This window comes from Danio rerio, chromosome 15 (assembly GCF_049306965.1).
Source record: "Danio rerio strain Tuebingen ecotype United States chromosome 15, GRCz12tu, whole genome shotgun sequence".
NCBI lineage: Eukaryota > Metazoa > Chordata > Actinopteri > Cypriniformes > Danionidae > Danio > Danio rerio.
In genome coordinates this window covers 38,592,751-38,617,135 of record NC_133190.1, presented here as the reverse complement: position 1 = coordinate 38,617,135, position 24,385 = coordinate 38,592,751, and the positions used below count along the sequence as shown (strand labels likewise).

General features: G+C 38.3%; 2 protein-coding genes and 1 long non-coding RNA gene across 4 annotated transcripts in view; 2 read left to right on the top strand and 1 right to left on the bottom strand.

The window, feature by feature from the left end:
- Window positions 1-302: 302 nt before the first annotated feature.
- Window positions 303-12,155, bottom strand: rhbdd1 (rhomboid domain containing 1). Of its 2 annotated transcripts, NM_001017614.1 has the most exon segments (8): window positions 303-878; window positions 3,656-3,850; window positions 5,110-5,166; window positions 6,847-6,935; window positions 7,043-7,175; window positions 8,856-9,135; window positions 9,661-9,813; window positions 11,954-12,111. In NM_001017614.1, coding segments are annotated over 7 exon segments (1,008 nt in total). In that variant the 5' UTR covers window positions 11,954-12,111; the 3' UTR covers window positions 303-777.
- On the top strand, window positions 9,667-10,367 carry LOC141377894 (uncharacterized). Its single transcript, XR_012391001.1, has 3 exons — window positions 9,667-9,786; window positions 10,022-10,078; window positions 10,281-10,367. It is a non-coding gene; the product is annotated as an uncharacterized lncRNA (long non-coding RNA).
- A 2,939-nt stretch (window positions 12,156-15,094) lies between the features above and the next one.
- The window catches only part of irs1 (insulin receptor substrate 1), a 41,560-nt gene continuing 32,269 nt past the window's right edge, over window positions 15,095-24,385 (top strand). The window contains exon 1 of the mRNA XM_682610.11: window positions 15,095-19,027. Coding sequence (XP_687702.4) covers window positions 15,733-19,027 — 3,295 coding nt within the window. The 5' untranslated portion in view covers window positions 15,095-15,732. The remainder of the gene's footprint in view (window positions 19,028-24,385) is intronic.

The following is a 24,385-nucleotide window of genomic DNA, read 5'->3' as shown; positions in this document are numbered from 1 at the left end:
AACTGGCCAACAATAGACTATTAACTATTTTTAATAATTATCCCTATCATTTTACAAATATGTCATGAAAATGTCTACAAACTTGTAAAAATTATCCGAATCTGGCAAAAATGATGAAACCCGTTCAGTGTTCAGGGTGTTTTGAATGAAGCCGCATGATTCATGTGGACTATGGTATTACTCAAATCACACTAAATTGACGCAACAAAGCTCCATTTTCTGAAATCACACGACCTTGGCAATTTGATCCACTGATTTGAAACAAAAGATCCTAAAAGGTTGCAGCACACTTGAAAACCTTCTACTTGTCAGAAACAAAATAGTTGATGTTTTTATTTATTCGTTATAAAAATATAAACCTATTTACAATGAAACAAAGCATAAGTTACATAGTACGACGTGTTGTTTGCAAATAAGAAAGCTAGAATTTTTTGCAAGCTAGAAATTATTTTTTAAAAAGAATTATAGTAAAACGCAAGTCACACAGTCATTATACTGTACATTCGACATTCTGCACAATAGCCATTTTCTTAAAACTATGTAATAGATGAACACTTTGTTAATGTGCAGATTTTACCTTTTACCTAATATGTGCAAAAAAACAATAAAAAATAGAAGAAAAAAAAAAACTCCCACTCATAAGAGCGGATACACTGATGATGTCATTAAACCTCTTCATGTCACATCCAATCAGCAGTGGAACAATCCTCTTCATAGCTGTGGTTGGTTATTGCTGTATTTCATGTAAACAGTCTAGTTGTGATGTTCTTCAAGCATTCAGCTGTCAAATCTCTGGATTCGTCTCCAGCGGATCTCTTCAGGCGACGGGTTAGAAGGGACATAAGGGCCATGTGATGATCTAGCTTGTGTATGACCACCTAAAACACATAAAAACTCAATCTTACACCTCTCAACTGTTGAAACTACAATAAATAAGTATATAAAAATAGGCATGTAATAGTACGAATATTTCATATCATGAATATTAGTGACCAAAATGATCACAGTTATCATTATTATTGTTAAAGTGATCTGTAAATGTTCAAAACAATGTCACACACACTTGTTCCACGATGTTTGGGATGTGAAAATTAACAAACGACAATTAAAATTGGCAGCTTCATGCAATTTTGTGACAAACATGTATCCTTGCATTTTTAATGTAACTTATGTTTGCATTGTTCCATGTACATTGTTTGTGTGTGTGCTTTTATAAGTCATTAAGTAATATAAGGTATTGTTTCCCAGCAAACTATTTTGTGTTTAAAAAACATCTAACAGACATCTAAATATGGACAGCTTGGCTAAAACGAGGCTAAACTGGGGCTGTTAATGAAAATCTAATAGACATCTAAGAACAGCCAAAAGCTAGACTATTTGTCAAACACACAGATTAGACAGACGTCATATGTTTAGTCATTCATTTCTGTTTATTTGATGACTTGTCCTGTTTTGGCCTATTCTTAAAGGTCTATTCGATTTTTACTGACAGCCAAAATGTAGCCTTGTTTTAGCCAAGATGACTATGTTTAGACGTGTATTAGACAGAAAAATGCTTGCTGGGTTTTTAAGCCTCCCCTTGTAATACTACTTTACATGAATCCATATTTGCATAGTTTTTCATAATATTGCATAAAGCTGCTTTATAAAAGCCTAAAAGCGCTGTGCTATTCACTATTTTTCTACCTGATATTGCGATTTTACTTTGTGAAATCAATCTTCAGCTCAGTATTCTTAATAGTGTAAAGCACATGCTTTAAATGAAATAAATACAACATATTTTAACTGTATGTATGTATGTATGTATATATATATATATATATATATATATATATATATATATATATATATATGTATATATATTAGGGGTGTCAAAATTAATCGTTTCTTCAGTGCACCGCGATGCAGACACGGACAATTCGGTATCGGTTCAGTAATAATCATCACGGGTTATTACTGACGTCATTTACCTCATATGCACTCTGTTGCGAGGGAGGCGAGTGCGAGTATTTACAACGCTCTTTATGCTGTGTTCACACCAGATGCGGAACACGCGGATAAATCACGCTATTCACGCGTAAGTAGCCGCGTGAACATTTGAGGTTACTCGCTTCATTCGCGCGTCAAAACCCGTTTCATTCGCGTGTCAAATTCACTTCAGAACAGACGCGGATTCGCATGATGGGCAGGGCTTCTGTCTGCCCCGTGACTCTAGCTTCATAGCAAAAGGGCTAACATGGATTTTATGAAGAAAATAACAGTGTTTATGTGCTTTATGAAGGATGATAAACAGCGTTTATACGTTTAGGGCCGTGTCTGAGTCCACTACATCCTTTCAGAAGTGCATCCAGCTCTTTAAGCTCATAGACTCCTCCAGAAACTGAACCTGGCTGATGGAGGTGGCCCAGCCCAGTTTGATGAACTTCTTGTCGGTGTCTGCTGGGGGATTTCCCCTGGGACACCGACAACAGGCAATACGTCACAATCACGCCTCCACAAGAGCAAGCTCCTGATTGGTTAACGCAGCGCGAATGTCCGCTGAAGATCAGATTTTCGAACTCGAGTGATTCACGCGAAATGCGCATTAAGAGCATCAAACACGCAAAACGCTCAATTCGCGCCACGCCATTCGCACGTATCGCGCCGCAAGATGTCTATTCGCGCGTTTGCTTTGACTTTGCTGCGATCACCGCTGTTTCCTATCAGTGTCACTCATCTGAAGAGTGCAGCGCGCAAGAGCCAATCACAACCGTTTTGTTGAGGGTGTGACCAATCAAAGAGGTGTAAGAGAACTAGACAAGAATCAGAAAGTGAGCTGGATATTTATATTTGTTTATATTATTTGCTAAATGCTCGTGTTGTTTAAAGGTACAGTTTATATATCTGACTGTTTGTATTAAATTACAAAATTGTATAACAAACAGTATATAAATATAAATATATTCATATATTTTAATACAAGAACTGCTGCTGTGAAGAAAATATAAAACGGTGTATGAAAAGCACCGTCAATGCACCGTGATGCACCGAGATATCGAATTGAACCGAATCGATGGCATGATAATCATAACCGAACCGAACCGAACCGTGAGACTAGTGTAGGTTCACACCTCTAATATATAAATATATATATATATATATATATATATATATATATATATATATATATATATATATATATATATACATACACACACACACACACACACACACACACACACACACAGAGATACAGGGTGGGCCATTTATGTGGATACACCTTAATAAACTTATTGGGAATTTCACAAGAAAAACAATGATGTGCTTGGTGTTGAACGTAACTTCTTTCATGAGTTATCATTTTGTAAAATGATCTGAACTTCCTATCATTAAAGTAATGAGGAACTAAAATTCATGTATGGTTATCAGCATTTGGTTTTGAACACTGGTTGACCAATCACAACAGACTGAGCCATCAGACCAATCAGAGCAGAGCAAGCTTTTAGAAAAGAAGGGGTTTAGATATGTTGGATGCTTGAATTAACCATCTCAGACAGGGTAAGCCGACACTCGAATGTATATACCAAGGAATGTAAACATCAAGAAAAAGTTATTTTTTTTACTGGGATGCATTTTAAATCTATTGTAGGACAGTCTAAAACATTTTTTACAGCACCTCTGTCGTTCAGGCTGGCTCTGAGAGCAGCTTCATACTGCTGTTCTTCTGACATTCCTGCTGTGTAAGGATGCTGGGGTGGTGCAGTGGGCGTGTGCGCTGAGTTTGTGTTGTACTGCTGTCTGTAGGGGGCGCCATAATAATGCTGTTCATAATTTGTGTTTGGAGCATACGGCATGCCATATCCACTGTATCCTGAAAACACACACATAAAAATGCTGGATGATGATTCAAACATTCATGGCTGTCAGCAAAAGGTTCATTAAGCTTTTTAGCTTTCGTGTGGATAATGTTAGCATCCAGTGTAATGTTCTTTTTCCTGCAGTCACTGATCCACAAAGCGATAGCAGACTCCGGACACCGGATGTGCTACGCACATGACAGTTAGAAAAATAACACACACCAGACGTGCACATTCGCATATTATTTAAAATGAAATTATTCAGATGGTGCTCTTGCAGCGCCAGTGTCCGTACCCTGATATAAACCTATGTTTGCATGGCATTGCGTTGCGCATACAGTGTGTGGCTCTCTTTACGATGGTCTTACTGCGGACTGTTACAACCCTTTTTGCATCCTTTGAACTCACACTGCTAGCGATCGAAAGTTTATGTTAATTTGGCAAGCTGAACACATTTTGTTCTGTACATGAGACACGAGGTGGTTGATTGACAATGGTCTGCAGCCAATCAGGGCGCAGAACAAAATGTGCTGTCAAAAAAATAAATAAAAACATGTCAAATTGCACACACAAAAAATCTGCGAAACTGCGCGGCAGCGAAAGGTGAACCTTATAGCGTAGGACCTCTGTATTGTGAATTTGGATTCAATTTCTATTTTAACCACTAGCTGTATGGAGGATGAAACCTGCAAAAACAATAAATAAATAAATGCACGTATAAATAAATAAATAAATCCATAAATTCCTGCATAAATAAAACTATATATATATATATATATATATATATATATATATATATATATATATATATATATACTCACAAATTCCTACATGAATTGATATATAAACAGTTAATAGTGCAAGCAGATCAACTTTAAGTTTCTCATTTTCTTATTCTCCCAACATTTGTGTAATGTATTTATTTATCTGCCTGCACTAGTAATTATTTGTATTTTTAAGCAGCTGTTTGTGGATTTACGTGGGCTATAAATGTATTTGTTTATTGTTTTATTTATGCAGGAATATTTGGATTTTTTAATTTATTTATTTGCCTATTTATTTATTTATTTATTGTTTTTGCAGGTTTAGTCCTCCATATACATGTCAATCCTACTGCACCTTTAAAGGAACGATACAACTAAAAATGAAGGGAAATATTTTAAACACAATTAAAATTTTTCAGGAGAGCTAATTATTCTGTTTTAAACTGTACCTATAAAACAACAAGTGCAAAATAATGATTTGATGTGATTCATGATCTGTAAGCATTTACCTGATGAATTGTAGTATGTCTGCTGCCCTCCATAATGCCCATTAGATGTGACAAAGCCTGAAACAAAACAGTCATGGTTGTTTAGGTGGCTGGATGTATTTATTCCTACATTAAGTGGCTTTATACACTACCATTAAAAAGTTTGGTACTTATAAGTCTCTTATGCTCACCAAAAGCTGCATATATTTGCTTAAAAATACAGAAAAATCGATAATATTAACTAATTCATTCATTCATTCATTCATTCATTTCCTTCCACTTTTCAGGGACTGGGTCATCACCTCAGGAGAAAGCCGCAGACTTCCCTCTACCCAGACACTTCTTCCAGCTCTTCCGCGGGGATCCCGAGGCGTTCCTAGGCCAGCCGAGAGATGTGTCCTGAGTTTTCCCAAAAGTCTTCTCTCGGTGTGACATGCCTGGAACACCTCCCTAGGTAGGCATGCAGGAGGCATCCGAAACAGATGCCCAAGCCACCTCAGCTGACGTCTCTCAATGTGGAGGAGCAGGGGCTCTACTCTGAGCTCCTGCTGGTTGACAGAGCTCCTCACCACATCTAAAAGGGTGTGCCCTGCCACCCTGCGAAGGAAACTCATTTCAGCCACTTGTATCCAAGATCTTATCCTTTCAGTCATGACCTAAAGCTCAAGACCATAGGTAAGAGTAGCAACATAGATTGACCGGTAAATCGAGAGCTTTGCCTTTCAGCTCAGCTCCTTCTTTACCACAGTGGACCGATATATCAACCACATTACTGCTGCATCGATACGCCTGACAATCTCACGCTTCATCCTTCCCTCACTCGTAAACAAAACCCCAAGATACTTGAACTCCTCCCCCTGGGGAAAGGACTTCCTCCTACCTGGAGATGCCAAGCCACCTTTTTCCAGTGGAGCACCATGGCCTCTGGCTTGGAGGTTTCTCTTATTGATAATATTGTTAAGCATAATACTAGAAGGGATTCACGATGGCGCAGTGGGTAGCACGATTACCTCACACCAAGAAGGTCACTGGTTTAAGCCTCGGCTGGGTCAGTTGGCATTTCTGTGTTGAGTTTGCATGTTCTCCACGTGTTCCTGTGGGTTTCCTCCGGGTGCTCCAGTTTCCACCACAGCCCAAAGACATGCGGTATAGGTGAATTGAATAAGCTAAATTGGCTGAAGTGTATGTTTCCCATTGTTGCACTTAAAGGGCATCAGCTGCGTAAAAGATATACTGGATTGGTTGGCGGTTCATTACGCTGTGGAGACCCCAGATTAATAAAGGGACTAAGCCGAAAAGAAAATGAATGAATGAATGAATAATCCAAGAATTTAAAATAGCAGGTTTAGATTTTAAATATATTTTAAAGCATCATTACTCAAGCTTTTAGTATCACATGATGCTTCCGGAATAATTCTAATATGAGGATGATTGATCCTTAAGACACATATCGCAATATCAGTGTTAATATAAGTACTGTATATTAAAGTGATAGTCCACCCAAAAATGAAAGTGTTTCTTTCTTCTGTTGAACAAAAAAGGAAGATATTCTGAAGAATGTTGAGGGGAAAAAACAGCCATTTACTGCCATAGTATGTTTTGCAGTAGAATATTTTTATTCCTACTGTAAATGTAGATGGCTGTTTTTTTCAACCATTCTTCAGAATATCTTGTTTTGTGTTCAACAGAAGAAAGCAGTGAGAAAATGTACATTTTTGCGTGAACTATCCCTTTAAAACATCTAAATATTGAGTGTACCTGCACAGATTTCCATGAGTCTCTTTAGTGGTCCAGTCGTGTAGAGCAGTCCGACTAGGATTCCAGACAAATGGCCAACAAATGATGTCCTGCAAAAGTGAAAGGGTAAATATGTGATTCAAATCCTAGGCTTACAATGAAGTCCGTATCACAACAGTATTCCTGCTTTCCTCTAGTCTCTAAGCATCATGCCTACCCAGGGTTCATGATATGAATGAGAACGAGCTCCACCCAGCAGGCGTAGCGATTGGCTATAGGCAAACCCATGATATTTGTGGCTCCGCCTGGATGATAATGATTATTCACCACCTTCAGTCCAAACAGAACACCTGGAAATGCACACAAACAACTTCAGTGACATCTAAAAAAAATGCTCCATTATTTATTCTTTATACCAATTACATAACATAACATTAAAAGATACATCTTGGGAAGTAAGAATCTGTATTGTTTTTAGAATAAATGTAAATCAGCAAGAACACATTGAATTAATGTAACAAAACATGTATTTTTCAATAAACACAACAATTATTTTGACTTTTAACTGTACATTCTGTAAATAACTATACTATAATAACTAAACTATACTATAATAACCATACTATTATATGAAATCCTTCAATTAACAATTAAAACAAAGGGTATATACCATGGATTAGGGCTGCACAATATTGGAAAAATCTGACATTGCAAGATTTTGTTTATGTATACTCACCGGCCACTTTAATAGGTACACCTGTCCAACTGCTTGTTAATGCAAATTTCTAATCAGCCAATCACATGGCAGCATCTCAATGCATTTAGGCATATAGACATCATTAAGACCATCTGCTGCAGTTCAAACCGAGCATCAGAATGAGGAAGAAAGGTGATTTAAGTGACTTTGAATGTTGCATGGTTGTTGGTGCCAGACGGGCTGGTCTGAGTATTTCAGAAGCTGCTGATCTTCACTTTTCACGCACAACCATCTCTAGGGTTTACAGAGAATGGTCCGAAAAAGAGAAAATATCCAGTGAGCGGCAGTTCTGTGGGCGTAAATGCCTTGTTAATGCCAGAGGTCAGAAGAGAATGGCCAGACTGGTTCCAGCTGATAGAAAGACAACAGCAATCCAAATAACCACTCATTACAATCGAGGTCTGCAGAAGTGCATCTCTGAATGCACAACACATCAAACCTTGAGGTGGGCTACAGCAGCAGAAGACCACACTGGGTGCCACTGAGGCTACAATTCACACAGGTTCATCAAAATTTGACGATAGAAGTTTGTAAAAACGTTGCCTGGTCTGATGAGTCCCGATTTCCGCTGCAACATTCTGATGGTAGGTTCAGAATTTAATGTCAACAACATGAAAGCATGGATCAATCCTGCCTTATATCAATGGTTCAGGCTGCTGTTAGTGATGCTATCACTAACATGTCAATATCAATCAAAATCTCTGAGGAATATTTCCAGTACTTTGTTAAATCAATGCCGCAAAGGATTAAGGCAGTTCTAAAGGTAAATGTGGTCCAACCCGGTAGTAGTAAGGTGTACCTAATAAAGTGGCCAGTGAGTGTATATTGTGTTTTGAATATAATTACACCAGATGATTTGAATAGCTCTATTTGGAAAGATTTCATACATTTAGATTGAGTCTTTTTCTCTGCAGTGCATCTGCATAAATTATAATAAATACAAGCAAAAATAAATAAATAGTGCTTTATGTTTTTTGGTTAACAGTATTTAAGTACAAAAATTTAACAATCAAATGAAGTGTAAAATAACATGGTAAATATAGTATAAATAATATTTTAAACAGAAATATATATTTAATAATGTCTTTATAATTTAATCTTTTTAGTATTTTTTCTTTTAATAAATAATCTAATCCTGCGATATGACTATGGCAGATACATTGTGATATATCGATGCTCAAATGATATATTGTTCAGCCCTAATGTGGGAGGAGATTATTTATCAGAAATGCAGTAAAAAAAAAAAAAAACACAGCATAAGTGATGTGCACACCTGAGAAGCCCACAGCGCACTGTAGACTATACGAGGAGTCTTCTGTCATATGTGTTAGTCCTGTTTCCAGCAGCAGGTACACAAATCCGGTGAGCAGAGAAAAGACAGACAGCAGATACGCAAACCACGGGCCTCCCAGTTTCTTCTCCAACCTGATGCCTTTCCATAGCAGCGAAGCCATGTTGAAGTAAAGGTGCATGTCGTCAACATGGTGAAACGGTGACAGCAGCAGACGACTCCAGTCTCGGTACCAGTACGCCTCTCGAACACTCAAACACGTCTGCGCACACACACAAGACATATTATTTTATTTATTCATTTTCCTTTGGCTTAGTTCCTTATTTATTAGGGGCTACCACAGCGGAATGAACCGCCAACTATTTTGGCATATGTTTTACACAGCAGATGCTGAATTTAACTAATAGACGTTGAAAGATAAAGTGTTAATTAAGATATTAGCCTAATATTTCAGTTATTTGATTGTGAATGATAAGAACAAACATGATTTTTTGGTCAAGATTCTTTCTCTGGAAATCCTGATTCAGTTTAGCCAACCACAAATACACTTTGTTCCTCAGTTTTCTTCTCTGTTTTGACATTTTGCACTCTGTAGTAATCTCAATGTTTACTAATCCGCTCTGGCTAATTAGTAAAATCCTAAACATGATCCAAATCGATCATTTTTAGAAGGAATAATAAGCAAAATATGCACGTTTAGGTCAGTTCAGTGGCATTGTTTACGTTCTGTGAGTCCAATATGGCCGACTGATGACCTGTCATGAAAGCACTCTTTAATAACATGTACCTCTAGGAGGGGTTTGAAAGGAAACAGGAACAAATAGACATTGAGGCCCAGCGTTGCAAGAGTGACAGGTGGAATGTTGTCTATTCCCAGCTGGAAAACTTGAGAGGCCAGAAGGAGAAGGCCGAGGTTGGTTCCTCTTTGTCTGTTACGCATCTAAAAGGCATACAGTGGAGTATTAGCACACACAAATGCATCTTCATACACTCAGCACTGGAGCACTGTATATTGAAAGAATGTTCATTATTGTTATTTTAACCATATTAGGAATAAATTTAATTATATGCACATCATTCTATAAATCATATGAGACATTATTGATGTGACAACAACAAGACGATTTTGTGTAATATTTCCATTCTAGATGCCCCTGATTGGGTCTGACTGATTGGATAAAAGCATCTTAGAAGATTTCATTGAGGTAAAGTTGTTTTTCTATTCGCACATTTGTTTAGTGACAACTTGTCACATGCTTACTATATTGTTTACTGTGCAACTTTGAATATTCGATGAAATTACATGCAAGTCTGACTTCAAATCAACATCAGCACTATTTATTTCACTAAACACAATGTACTTTTGAGTCATTGGCTGCTAATATCATTCATTCATTTTCTTTTCAGCTCAGTCCCTTTATTAGTCAGGGGTCACCACAGCAGAATGAACCGCCAACTTATCCAGCATATGTTTTACACAGTGGATGCCTTTCCAGGTGCAACCTAGTACTGGGAAATACCCATACATACTTTTTCACACACATACACTACGGCCAATTTAGTTTATTCAGATAACCTGTGGGGGAAACCAGAGCACCTGAGGGAAACCCTCCGGGAGAACATGAAACTCACAAAAATGCCAACTGACTCAGCCGGGGCTCAAACCAGCAAACTTCTTTCTTTGAGGCGATCGTGCTATCGCCATTTATTATACTAAGGAGATAGTCCAAATGTGTGAATACAAAACCAACTTTACATCAACGAAGATATCTGGTATAGGTGAATTTGATTTATAGGTCAATTTTATTGAAACACTTTTTGGAATATAATTCCATAAAAATAGTTGAAGTCAGAATTATTAACCCCCCTTTAATTTTTTTTTTCTTTTTTAAATATTTCCCAAATGATGTTTAACAGAGCAAGGAAATTTTCACAGTAAGTCCGATACTATTTTTTCTTTTGGAGAAAGTCTTATGTGTTTTATTTCGGCTAGAATAAAAGAAGTTTTTAATTTTTTAATTACACATTTTGAGGTCAAAATTATTCGCCCCTTTAAGCTATATTTATTCTTGATAGTCTTCAGAACAAACCATTGTTATACAATAACTTGCCTTATTACCCTAACCTGCCTAGTTAACTTAATTAACCTAGTTAAGCCTTTAAATGTCCCTTTAAGCTGTAAAGAAGTGTCTTGAAAAATATCTAGTCAAATATTATTCACCGTCATCATGGCAAAGGTAAAATAAATCAGTTATTAAAAAATGAGTTATTAAAACTATTATGCTTAGAAATGTGCTGAAAGAATCTTCTCTATGTTAAACAGAAATTGTGGAAAAAAATAAACAGGGGCTAATAATTCTGATTTCGACTGTGCCTCGAAGCAAAGTCACAATACAAATCTTTTGCTTTAACTTAAGCTTTAATGTTATGTATTTTGCCTACATTCAAAATAATCAGAGTTTGGCCATTTCAGGTTATTAAAACATTTGATCTATTATGTTTCACTTACAATCATCATGTAGTCATAGTAAGTAGCGCACAGACATTTATAAAATATTATTTAAATTTAAGTATCATCTCTTTCTTAAATTATTTAAAGATTATTATTATATCTTTTTTCTCCTTTGACAATCTTTGATTAAATCTCTTCATCCTGCATGAAAAACACTATAGTAATTTATAGTCAATACTATAGTTTTTTTAATTATACATAATAAACTGTAATACTGTATACATTATAGAAAAAAATGTACAGCATTTTGTATTATTAAGTATAGGGAACTAATACAGTAGTACACTTTGGTTTTACCACAGTAAACTGGTGTAGAATAACGTTATCCAGTAACGTTAGTTGTAGAAAACTTAAGAGTATTTGTTATATTACTTCAGAAACTATGAATTATCACGTTGAATTATAATATTAACAGATAATCAACTTGTTTTAATGTGGGTTAACTTTACTAAACTATTTCCCAGACAATATTCTGGCTAATATCAAACATTTAATCTACATACATTGGACCATAAAAGTAGTGTAAATGTACAAGGCTACAAAGACAAAACTACTGTGCATAACTCACCGTACTGTCTGAATGTCGGATTCTGTTTCAAAGGCTAAAGGAGTTGTTAAACTTTCTTGCGTTGCGGTATAAATGTATCGTGAACGATCCCTGAGCCCCTAATATTAGCGATCAACAGTAGGACACGTCAGATTCCACTTTCGTTTCAACCATATTTCGTCAGGCTGTAAACACGGAAGTGATGCAACGAGGACTTCTGGTCGCGTGATCTCATCGCTCCGAAGGTTTGTAGTTTTTTCTAGAAGTGACTCGAACCGATTGACCTGTAATGTGATGCGCTAAAACTAAAGCGTGTGAAATCTGTTAAAAGCTTTATCTCATGTTCAGTTCACGGCACTACGGTTTGGTTTAATTACACAATTTTTTTTTCATTATTATTGACAGTTTTGGTCCTCTTTTCAAAAGTTAAATTCAGCCCAGCAATATACTTCTTAGGATGTCTTAATTTATTTTCTGTTGAGGATGATAGCAAACTGCAATCAATGGAGCAGCAAAACAGTTCTAAATCATGGCTTTTGCAAGGATTTATTTGTATGTGTGTGAGTTCAATTGTCAATTCCAATGGCTTACAGGAGGTGGCAGCATTTCTCAGTGAATGCAGAAATTGGTACAGTAGCTCAATCTACAGAAAAACATCACTATAGCCCCACCCCCGTCCCCTGTGTATAATATAATGTACTCAATACTCCCTTGGAAATTATTAAAGAATAAATAAATATTCTAACTCCTACAGGCAACTACAGTCTAATAGGCTATCTGGTTATAAAAATGCACTAATTTAAGTTTAAAGTTTAAGGTTTGGTTTAAGGAATCTAAGTTTTGTTTGCTGAATGTAAATCATGATTTATAAACTCCAAATGGTCCTAATCTGTTTTAAATCAAATCAAAATGTATTTAGACGACGCAGTGGCACAGTAGGTAGTGCTGTCGCCTCACAGCAAGAAGATCGCTGGGTCTCAGGTTTGAGCCTCGGCTGGGTCAGTTGGCGTTTGTGGGTTTCTTTTTGGAGTTTGCATGTTCTCCCTGCGTTCGTGTGGGTTTGCTCCAGTTTAATGAATTAAATTAATGAATGTATTTATAAAGCACTTTTTTTATAAACAAGTGTTAATCAAAGTGCTTTAAAGGCATGAGCTTAAAAAAATCATGAGAATAATTAAAAAAATAAACAATTTGAAATATTTTGAGATAGCATAAAATAAAAAATAATTATAAATTAAATAATAATATTGAATTATATAGGACAACAGCTCTTGTTAAACACCCTACTGTAGAGTTTTTCAGTTTTCATTACATTTACACTGAGATCCTGCAATTAAGTAGACAGAGAGACAGACAGAGAGAGAGAGAGAGAGAGAGATGTTCATTTACAGTTTTTCTCAGTGGCTTTGGTGCATTTCTCACAACACTATTTATAACATTATCATTTGCTTATGTCATGTCAGTCAAAGCAAACTAAACTTCTGATTGCTGAACAGTCATTCCATATAAAACGTATAGTCCTCATTTCATTACTTGAGTCATTACATACAAAAATGTTGAACTAGTTGTCAAAATCTGTCAAATGTAAATTTTTTGAAACATTTTAATTGAACAATTTGATGAATGATTTAAAGACCTGTACATGTTTGTAGGTTTAGTTTTAGTATTTACTGCAATATTGTTTTGCTGTGCACAGCTCTACCCAAAGGAGGCTTATGTTTGTTGTAAATAAGGGTGTATTTATTCTTTTGCACAATACTGTGAATAAATGATAATTGCAAAGAGCAAATGCAGTAAAAATGTGAAACATACATATTCAGTGTCTTGTACTCAGATACCTCACTTAATGCAGTGACGATGTGTAGTTTTACTGTAGTTTTCAAATGGTTGTGCAAATGGTAGAAAGTGCTGTCTTGAGCATTTTCAGGAAGTGTCACCAAATTGTTTTTGCATTAGAAAAAAATGTCCAGAGTAAACGGTCATAATGAAACATGACAAAGCCATTTGACTATCTTGTTCATAAACAATGATGTCAGGACTTTTCATCTTGATGACACTAAGACTTTCATTGGCATCAATACTTGCTTTTGAGGAATGAACTATCCATTGTGAGCATGTGGCATGCTTTTGCAGGTTATCAACTAGGTTTTGCAGTTTGTACTAATTGTTCTGAGAAATGCATTGACTGTTGTGCAAATGTAAATAATGTTGTGAGAAATGCAAAAAAAAAAGAGACTGAGAAAAACTGTAAATAGGTAATCATAAAAGTTAATAATAAAAGTAAAGTCATTTAGAAATATTTTGAGATAGCATATCATAATAAAGTTAAATAATAAAATTAAATAAAATAGGATAACAACTCTTATTGTGTTAAATGCCAGACTATAGAGATTCGGTTTTTCAGTTATCATTAAATTTGCATATAGACAGACAGACAGACAGACAGACAGACAGACAGACAGACAGACAGACAGACAGACAGACAGACAGATAGATAGATAGATAGATAGATAGATAGATAGATAGATAGATAGATAGATAGATAGCTGTTCATTTAAGTTCTGTCTTACATAATCCAGATAGAAAATGCTATTCTCAGACAGCTGAAAACAAGCTATAGACTTCTAATAGTGCAACACTGTACATGCTACACACATTATCCAGCCATAATTAATCCTCACAGTACTCTTAAAACGTCCACTTCAAAACACCTCAGCAATGCAATTACACACACAAGTACATATTGTTCATTTGCCACTATATTTATGCATGTAAATAGACAGTAACATGACCGCTATAAAGTATGACTTCCCATTTTACAATTGTGTGGTTATAAATATCTGCAGCGCATAGTTACATGGTGTCTTTTCAACACCGCCTCTAAATAAAACTTCATTTAGCTGGCGAATGAGTCGACTCGTTCTCTTACGTGTCTATCCCAAAGGATTCGCTTTTATTGAATCAATCAGTGCAAATAAATCTTTTTAGAGCAACTAGTTCAAAAAGATTCGAGTCACTGGAATGAGTCAAAATCCCCACTGTTACTTTTGAATCAGATGTCTCTCAGGATGATGGACATTTGATCCGGCCAATCAGCGAGTTCAGCTTCTCGATAGGCGGGATTATTGGTTGCATCGTAACAAGCTAGGCTGCAACCCCCCCAGTCTCAACTCCTCCATACAAACACACACGAGCGGTGGCTTGTTTTGGTCTGGTACGGCTTCGCAAAATAAGAAAACTCAGCGACTTTCGGAGGAACTTATGCAGCGGTTTAAACGGACTCGGTACATCTCCGTTGTTAAATAACGCTGAGATGCAAACTCCGCGCTCGTGCTTTGTTTAATTGCACTTTTGGGATTTTTGCAGACAGCGCTTTGATCTCCGGGGTAAACGGGGTCGTGCGCTGCTGACTGCGCTTGTTTTGATAATGCATTCGGATCTCTGGACTGAAAAGGACGCTGTTTTGTAAATATCACTGTTTTGTATTTTTATACATCACAAACTTGGTGCTTTCCGGTACTTGCAATATTCTTTGAAGATGTCCGATGGATTATTTAAAGTTAGTTTTAACAATGTAATGCTGCTGACGATAATCCAAGTGTGCTACGGTATCAATGAACTGTTATAACTGAAGCTCGTGTCGGAGTGCACAAAAGTGACTTGTTTTAGTGTTATTTTTCCTCAATTTTTACTAAATGGAAACGTTTTTGTGTCGGCGTTCACGTTTGGTGAAGATTGCACACGTAACGCTTTGACTTCCGATCCTGCAATTTTTCTGTAAATATTTTTATATATATACCATGGCAAGCCCGACTACGGAGCAAGGATGTTTTTCAGACGTGAAAAAGGTGGGTTATTTAAGGAAACCCAAAAGCATGCACAAAAGGTTTTTTGTACTGAGGGCGGCGAGCGCCTCCGGACCGTCCCGACTGGAGTACTATGAAAACGAGAAGAAGTGGAGACACAAGTCTGGAGCGCCGAAAAGATCCATTCCGCTGGAGAGCTGCTTTAACATCAACAAAAGAGCGGATTCAAAAAACAAACATCTCGTCGCGCTTTATACCAAGGATGAGTACTTTGCTATCGCTGCTGACAGCGAGATCGAGCAAGAGTCATGGTATGAAGCCCTGGTTGATCTCCATAACAGAGGTAAGGTCCACGAAACTGCCCCGGGCCGTGGAGTTGGCGAGGATAATTACGGGGAAGCCACGCCGGGACCTGCCTTTAAAGAGGTTTGGCAAGTTATATTGAAACCAAAGGGTCTGGGTCACACAAAGAACTTGATTGGAGTTTACAGATTATGCCTCACCAATAAGACTATCAGCTTTGTGAAACTGAATTCGGATGCAGCAGCTGTGGTTTTGCAGTTGATGAACATTAGGAGATGTGGTCACTCTGAAAATTTCTTTTTTATTGAAGTCGGCCGATCTGCTGTGACAGGCCCCGGGGAGTTTTGGATGCAAGTGGATGACTCTGTTGTGGCTCAGAACATGCATGAAACTATATTAGAAGCCATGAAAGCCATGAGTGAGGAGTTCAGACCCCGCAGCAAAAGCCAGTCATCTTCTAACTGCTCAAACCCCATCTCAGTGCCTGTCAGGCGGCATCATCACAATAATCCTCCCCCTAGTCAAGTTGGCTTAGGCAGGCGCTCTCGGGCGGAGAGTGTGACGGCCACTTCTCCTGTTAGGCCTGGCAAACACAGCCATTCGTTTAGAGTGAGAGCATCTAGTGATGGAGAGGGCACCATGTCCAGGCCGGCATCTGTGGACGGGAGTCCAAGCAGCCCGAGCAATGCCCGACCTCAATCGCAACGGCACAGAGGGGGATCCAGACTTCACCCGCCACTCAATCACAGCAGATCAATACCCACGCCCACCTCACGGTGCTCCCCCTCAGCCATCAGCCCCATCAGCCTGTCCTCCAGCAGCACGAGCGGGCATGGCTCCACATCTGACTGCCTCTTTCCACGTCGCTCTAGTGCCTCGATATCTGGATCACCCAGCGATGGCGGATTCATCTCCTCAGATGAATATGGATCCAGCCCCTGTGACTTTCGAAGCTCGTTTCGTAGCGTGACTCCAGACTCGCTTGGCCACACACCACCTGCCAGGGAGGAAGAGATAAACAACTACATCTGCATGGCAAAGCCCGGTTCACTTCCTGGTGCCGGGAGCCAGTCACGAAGCCAATCTAGAGGAACACCGTCAAGACTAGAGGAGCCTGAGTTGGAAAAATGTTTTCGGAAAAGAACTCATTCTTCTGGTGCTTCGCCGCCAACTCCATGCCATCAGAAAACTCCCTCACAATCGCCTGCTGCATCTTTAGAGGAATACACTGTGATGATGCCTACATACCCACGAAGCCGCTCTGCATCATCGTCATCATCAACATATAGGCACTCATTCATGCCAACACATTCATACCCAGAGGAAGGTACAGATGCATCACAAGCAAAAGATGAAAGGGGGCCAGATCACAAAGATGACGGCTATATGCCCATGCTGCCAGGCGTTGCGCCTGCAACCCCTACAACCAAAAGCAGTGACTACATGCCCATGAGTCCAAAAAGTGTGTCTGCACCACAGCAAATTATCAACCCCAGGCAACACTCGCATGTCGACTCCAATGGTTACATGATGATGTCACCAAGTGGCAGCTGCTCTCCAGATGGCACAACAAACTATGGCAAGATCTGGACGAATGGCATCAACCCTAAGCTCTCCGTAGAGAGTATGGAAGGTAAAGTGTCGTCATGTGGAGATTACATAAACATGTCTCCAGCTAGTTGCTCAACAACAAGTACGCCTCCAGACTGCTTTTTCAACCCTGTGGAAGATCCTCCCAGGCCTATGTATGCTTACTACTCTTTGCCCCGCTCATTCAAACATGCTAACAGGAAGCAGGATCAGAGCCCGCTTCGAGTGTCACTGGGCTCGAGTCGATTAGCATACGCTGACTCCTCTTCATCTTCAGCAAGCAGTGACAGCTTGGGTGGTCAAAGCAATTCCCAGCAGTCTGCTGTCAAACCCAAAAGGTCAGAGGGCAACGGTAGGCTGACACGTCCAACACGGCTGTCACTGGACGCCAGCAAAGCAAGTACTCTTCCACGCACACGTGAGAGCCCCTTCCCTCCTGAGCCTAAAAGTCCTGGGGAGTATGTCAACATTGAGTTCAACGACAAGGCATTTTCAGCGAGCTTAGCATCGCTGTTCCCACCTGTTTATTCAGTAAGTGATGCTGAGGCCCCGTCGGATCTTTCATCATCTGAGTACATGAACATGCAGCTGGGATCCCAGGCCAGACGGCTGTGCTCCGAATTGCAGACTTCCTCTTCCAGTTCAGATTATGCCATAATCACACCGTCAAACTCTGTATCCTCGCCTCCACTGCCATGTGAGAGCATATGTGAACGTGACTACATCAGCATGCAGTTAGCATCCTGCACTGGCTTTCCTGACACACAATTGATGCTAATGACCGAGGCCCTGCCAGATGCAGATGCCCCTCCTTGTTCTGTATCACCCAATCATGACGTGACGACATTAAGCGGCGCTCCTGGAAGACCAGCTCTGATTAGCCCTTTATCAGGTCTGAGTGCATTCACACGGGTTAACTCCACTTCCGGACGAAACCAGGGCGCTAAAGTAATACGTGCTGACCCACAGGGTCGACGGCGGCACAGTTCAGAGACTTTTGCATCCACAGCGACCAGAGGGTCAGTCGACACATCGAGCACCTGTCAATCAGGGGATGTAAAGCGCCACAGCTCCGCCTCCTTCGAGAATGTGTGGTTGAGACCTGATCAGGCCTCTGCTGCTTCTACCGCTCCATCTGCATCGACAGTAACCAACGGACGAAGGGAAACCGCTTCAGGCCAAATTCCCACATTAACAAACCATGACCAGAACGGCCTGAACTACATTGATCTGGATCTAATGCAGAATGGAGAGCAACATGTTCCTGATTGGAATGCTTTCCAGTCTCGGCCGGTGGAGCTGGGAGCTGTTGAAGGTATAGAAGAGCTCAGTGCCTATGCCAGTATAAACTTCCAGAAATCAGATGAGACCAGAGGGAATCTCACACACAGAGAAGGTAAGAACATGCACTTGTTTTGAACCATGGTTATCAAAGCAGCATCTGAGAATACCGTGTTCTTGAGTATTGCCATATGCAAGCCATAAATTTCTTAGTGTGTTTGTGTTACCATGCCTGTCTAGTACATTTTGTTTGCTTTTTAATGAAGACAATGTAGGAGATGTAGGAAAAAACACTAAATAATAAAAAGAAGCTGTACAACATAAACTAGTTCAGCATAGATTCAGCAGGTCTAACAGTAAACATTAAAAAACAAAAGACCAATTTGAGATGTACATGAAATTATGAGAGGTATTTGTGTGTAATTGCTATTGTAGTATGAAATGTACATCCCTAAATCATTTGTTTTTGAGTTTGAAAAGGATGTATTAAGGTAAAAAAAAATAAGAAATACAATTGGATTGGAGTAAAAGGTGGAGAGGTGATGGAATATTTAAAATAATTTCAATAAATTAACATAACTGGGATTGAAGAAGGGGTTTTTTTGTTGGTGCTGAGGTTGAGGTGTGCATCTTAGACATCAGAGATTAGCATATCACATCTAGCAGGTAATATGCATATCGTGTTGTTATTTATAAAACATCCCCCATTTCTCTGTGTAGCTTGAGTCTTTGGTGGAAAATCCCTTTCTGAAATCTTAGAGAGCTGAAGAGGGTTTAGATTCCCTCCCACTGATGACTGGGCCTCTTCAGGCTGATAAATGGACATATTTGTGAATGGAGGCAGAAAGGGTTTAGCATGTCCACACTTGTTCCTGATGCGACAAAAGGGGGAAAAACAGCACATATATGCATTTGTGAGTCACTAAGCAGATTATAGGTTGTCTTGTTTCCTGAATGGAAGTTTACTTAGTGTGTGATTCAACTCTTCAGAGATGTCTTTGATATTAATCAAGCGCTGTGAGAGCTGCCACTACTGTGCATTCTCCACTTCGCCCAAGGGTTTGTGTGTCATGCCTGGCTGACTCTGTATCATCGTTGTTTGAGTTTATTTACTTGCCCTTCAGCGAGTGTTGGGTTTTCCACCCTTTTGGCCTTCCTTTACATTCCCCCCCCCCCCCCCCCTCAGATTTGTTATTTTTTTCCCTTTAGATGATTGGATATCAAGCTTTTGCAGAACAGTGTGTGTTTTCTATGATGTACTTGAGCCTTGTGTGCTGTTGGGGAGGTTTTCATCCGCTCTGGGGTGATTTTAAGTCTTAACATTCTCTCTGTTTGAGAAAATGGAAGGGTTGTAGGTGATCAATCTTATTTTGACACCTATTTTAAGAAAATGCTGACAATTTTCAAATTCAGCTATACACTCTTGGTAGATTTACTACCCCTTCGTTATGTTCCGTTATGTTCGTGGCTATTTTTGTCCCATTGACTTCCATAATAATGAACATACAAGTGTATTTACACACACACACATACTATGTAATCGCTGTTTTACTGCGTAGAACTCCATTTAAAAGACATAAACTTTTTTTGCACAGGCCTATCTAAAGGGTTAATGGTGAACTGATGATGAACACAACAGTAAAGATTACACATTTTACCTCTTCCCAACAGAAAAAAACCACCAACAATTATGTATGATTATATGCTGTTAGGTCTTTGCAATTAAAAATGTCATTATAATGGAAGTCAATGGGGCAAAAACAGTCACCAACATAATGAAAGGGTAGTACATTTTAATCATACACAAGGGTTATTGATTAACTTGTTGCGCTATCGATGACACAATCTACATAAGCTTTGCGTGACTAAAATAGTTTTAAAATATGACCTGTCTAAAAAAAATTGTTCAGCCCTGGTGCCATCCTTGCTCCAGCGTGTAAAAGTAACTCCAATATTGATTCAGGTTTTCAAGTCTTAGTTCAGCATTTGATTTTAGTGTGTCACCCTTGTGTGCATGTAAACGTGGGTGCACACTCTAATGGTGGATCTGCGTAAACAGATGCGCAGATGTACAAATCTACATTTGTTGACCGACAGTTTGGGCTACTTATCAGAACTATTAGAATTATCGGGCCAACAAATTTAAATTGGATGAACATTTTTTTATACCAGAATATAAAAATACATATCAATACATTAAATACATAAAAATACATTTAAATACATTACTATTGAAATGTAAAGAGACTTTCAATCAGCACAACAAAAAAATGTGTCAGAAGACAATCAACTACTGCACCTGTGTTTTTTTTGTGTGTGTGTGTGTGTGTGTGTGTGTGTGTGTGTGTGTGTGTGTGTGTGTGTGTGTGTGTGTGTGTGTGTGTGTGTGTGTGTGTGTGTGTGTGTGTGTGTGTGTGTGTGTGTGTGTAATATAACTACAAATCTGTAACGTTTTATATTCTGGAGATTAAACATGTTAAAAAAATTATCATTACAGTTTTTGATAGGTCATTGATCAAAAAAAAAAAAAATAGGATGAATATTTAGTTCTTGAGCAGTGTGACTTTAAAACTAATAAATTCCATAAATAATTTCTCATCTACATATAAAACACTCTGAACACGAGTTATGCACAATGGTTAACTATTTGTATGCATTGAATTATTGCATCAACATTATTATTAATGTTACTTTCATTAAAAAGGTGTTAAAGTATGAATGTAAATCAGTAGTTTTGAACGTATAGATAATTACTAAAAACTTACTCTTGGATTGCTGACTCTAGCCAATAAACCAACTTTGCTGCTCTTTTACTGGTAAATACATTTCTGTAGAATTATTGATATTTAACAAAAATCTTTTTTTAACATAGATCAAAAAAACAAAGTGATATAATCAATTAATCATACAAATGATTCTTTTGCACCCACGTTGGCTGCTGGCATTGTTCATTGGTCAGGCATCCGCCAGTAAAACAGCTTTACCCTTTCCTCGCACTCCTCATTACAAGTACAAGTTGAGTTCTGTTAGAGCAATCTGGCGAAATGTGTACCAAATATGATAGCGGGAGAATTGTGCTGACTTGTAGTTGTACAGCAAAACTGCAATAAAGTGCTGAGGTAAATTTGCTGAGAACACACGTGTACCATTTTTTATTTGTGAATGGCATTTTACAAATACATAAATAATAATCTGCAACTTCAAATTTAAAATGCAGGCGTTTTGATGATTGTCTGTGTGTGCAAATCAAGACATTCAGCTTTTTATGTCAGAATTTCAACCTACAGTTGAAGTCAGATTTATTAGCTCCCCTTTAAATTATTATAATTTTTTTAGATTTCTCTAATGATGTTTAGCAGAGCAAGGACATTTTCACAGTATGTCTGAGAATATTTTTTTCTTCTGGAGAAAGTCTTATTCGTTTTATTTCGACTAGATTGTTTGAATTTTTTAAACACCATTTTAAGGTTAAAATTATTAGCCCCTTTAAGCTATAATTTTTTTTTGATAGTCTACAGACCAAACCATCGTTATACAATAACTTGCCTAATTACCCTGACCTGCCTAGTTAACCTAATTAACATAGTTAAGCCTTTTAAATGTCACTTTAAGCTGTATAGAAGTGTATTGAAAAATATCTATTAAAATATTATTTACTGTCATCATAATAATCATAAAATAAATCAGTTATTAGAAATGATAAATGGTTTTTGGGGAAAAAATGAGGGGCTAATAATTCTGACTTCAACTGTACAAATACAAATATTATTATCACAAGTTCTCACATTTAGATTTGCAAGCTCTCGAAGTTTGCTAATGATTTACTGTCATAATAAAACAACAAAGACAAAGAGCAAATCAAGCCAACAGGAGAAATTTGGTTCACACAAAAATAAAAACTGAGTCATTCCAAACGTCCAAATCTTTTTGTTTGTATTGGTCAAACCCATGTTGGGGACAATTTCTTTTCCAGAGTATCTTCTTTTGGGCTTTGTGAAAAAGGCAAACTGGTTTTAAACAACCATGACGATCAAGTGTTGATAGATTAATTTCTGTCATTTTATGTATTTATTTTTGAGTGAATTTTCAAGTCGTTTTGTTGGGGCAAAAACCTTACTTTACTTGAACTGGTCACTTTGTGCGTGCGTGCGTGTGTGCGTGTGTGCGTGCGTGTGTGCGTGCATGCGTGTGTGTGTTTGTGTGTGTGTGCGTGTGTTTATTTAGTTTTTTTTAATTTTTTTTTTAGCTTGGCTTGAGCTATTTAGAGGGTGAGAGAGAGCACAGGGGCTTCAGTGTTGCATAACCAATGTTTTTTTGACTCTGGGAAGCCCTGTGTGTGTCTGTTTGTGTGTATGTGTGCGCCTTAGTAAACCCTCCCTGTGTTCCTCTACAGATGCAAGCTCTGATCATTTAAACGGGACTACAACAAATGCCTCATCTGCAGAAAACACTCAGTCTAATTATATTTACGTCAATTCATGCACTTTGTGATGCCGTTTTTGGTGCGCAGGTTTATTTTGGGTGCATTTATTACAGAGTTTTGCCTGGATGTCTGTCTAGAGTTCCAGTTCCTTATTTCATATGCCATCTCTGGCACATGTTCTGGCCATGCCATGCTCCTGTGTGGCTTTACGCCAATGCCACCCATTGCTATGGTAACGCTGTTGCTGCAGCTTTTTTCTCCTTGTCACACTGGATTAAGGGGCCACAGGCTGAGACGCCGGGGGCTTCCGAAAGCCGCATGGCGATTGGGTAGCGCTGGGGTGGGGCGGGTTGACTGAGTTCTTCGGTGGGTTTGGTCAGAGTGAGACGATGGGAAGCCCTACCCACCTCAGGCCACCGTGATGGGGTCACCCTGCAGAGTGGCTTCTTGTCCCCTTTTCCCTCTCGCTCCGTTCCAACCACATTTTCCTTTTTGTTGTCTTTCCCTCACTTTCTTGCATCCTTTAAGAAATTTGAAGTGCCAAGTGTTGTGGTGCAGCGCGATTGGTTAGGGGAGGAGCTCTGGGAGCAGATCAGAGGGGAATCATGGGTATTTAGGGTAGAGCTGAAGCATCTGCTCAGGATGAGGTCAGAGAGTTTGATATGAGATGAAATTAGGAGTGCTGATGGCATTTTTTTTCTAGAAGTTCACGAGCTGGTGATTTATTTTTAATTTGCCTTGGAATCAAATAAGCTTGATTAATCATATAGTTTTTTGCATTGATACTAAACTCATGTTTCCATTTTAAAATAAAATGAGTGGATGAATTATAAACATCTTATGGATAATGGGCAGTTTTTAATTGTAATTTGAACTGTAGTTTACTGTAGGACAGTCATGCAGTATGTCACTGTATTTTAAAGTTGCATTGTGAAAATTACTGTATATTTCACAGTAAAGGTATTCATATAGTTCTGTAAATACATATACAGCAAGATAAGTGGTGCTGTAAATACAGTGATTTTGCTGTAATTGATTTACAGTAAGTTA

Coding starts and splice junctions, on each gene's coding strand:
- rhbdd1 (XM_021481406.3), bottom strand. CDS start 9,813: ATGCGTAACAGACAAAGAGGAACCAACCTCGGCCTTCTCCTTCTGGCC. Junction 7,176..8,855: donor GTGCGCTGTGGGCTTCTCAG/GTGTGCACATCA, acceptor GTGCATTTCCAG/GTGTTCTGTTTGGACTGAAG. Junction 6,936..7,042: donor ATTCATATCATGAACCCTGG/GTAGGCATGATG, acceptor TCACTTTTGCAG/GACATCATTTGTTGGCCATT.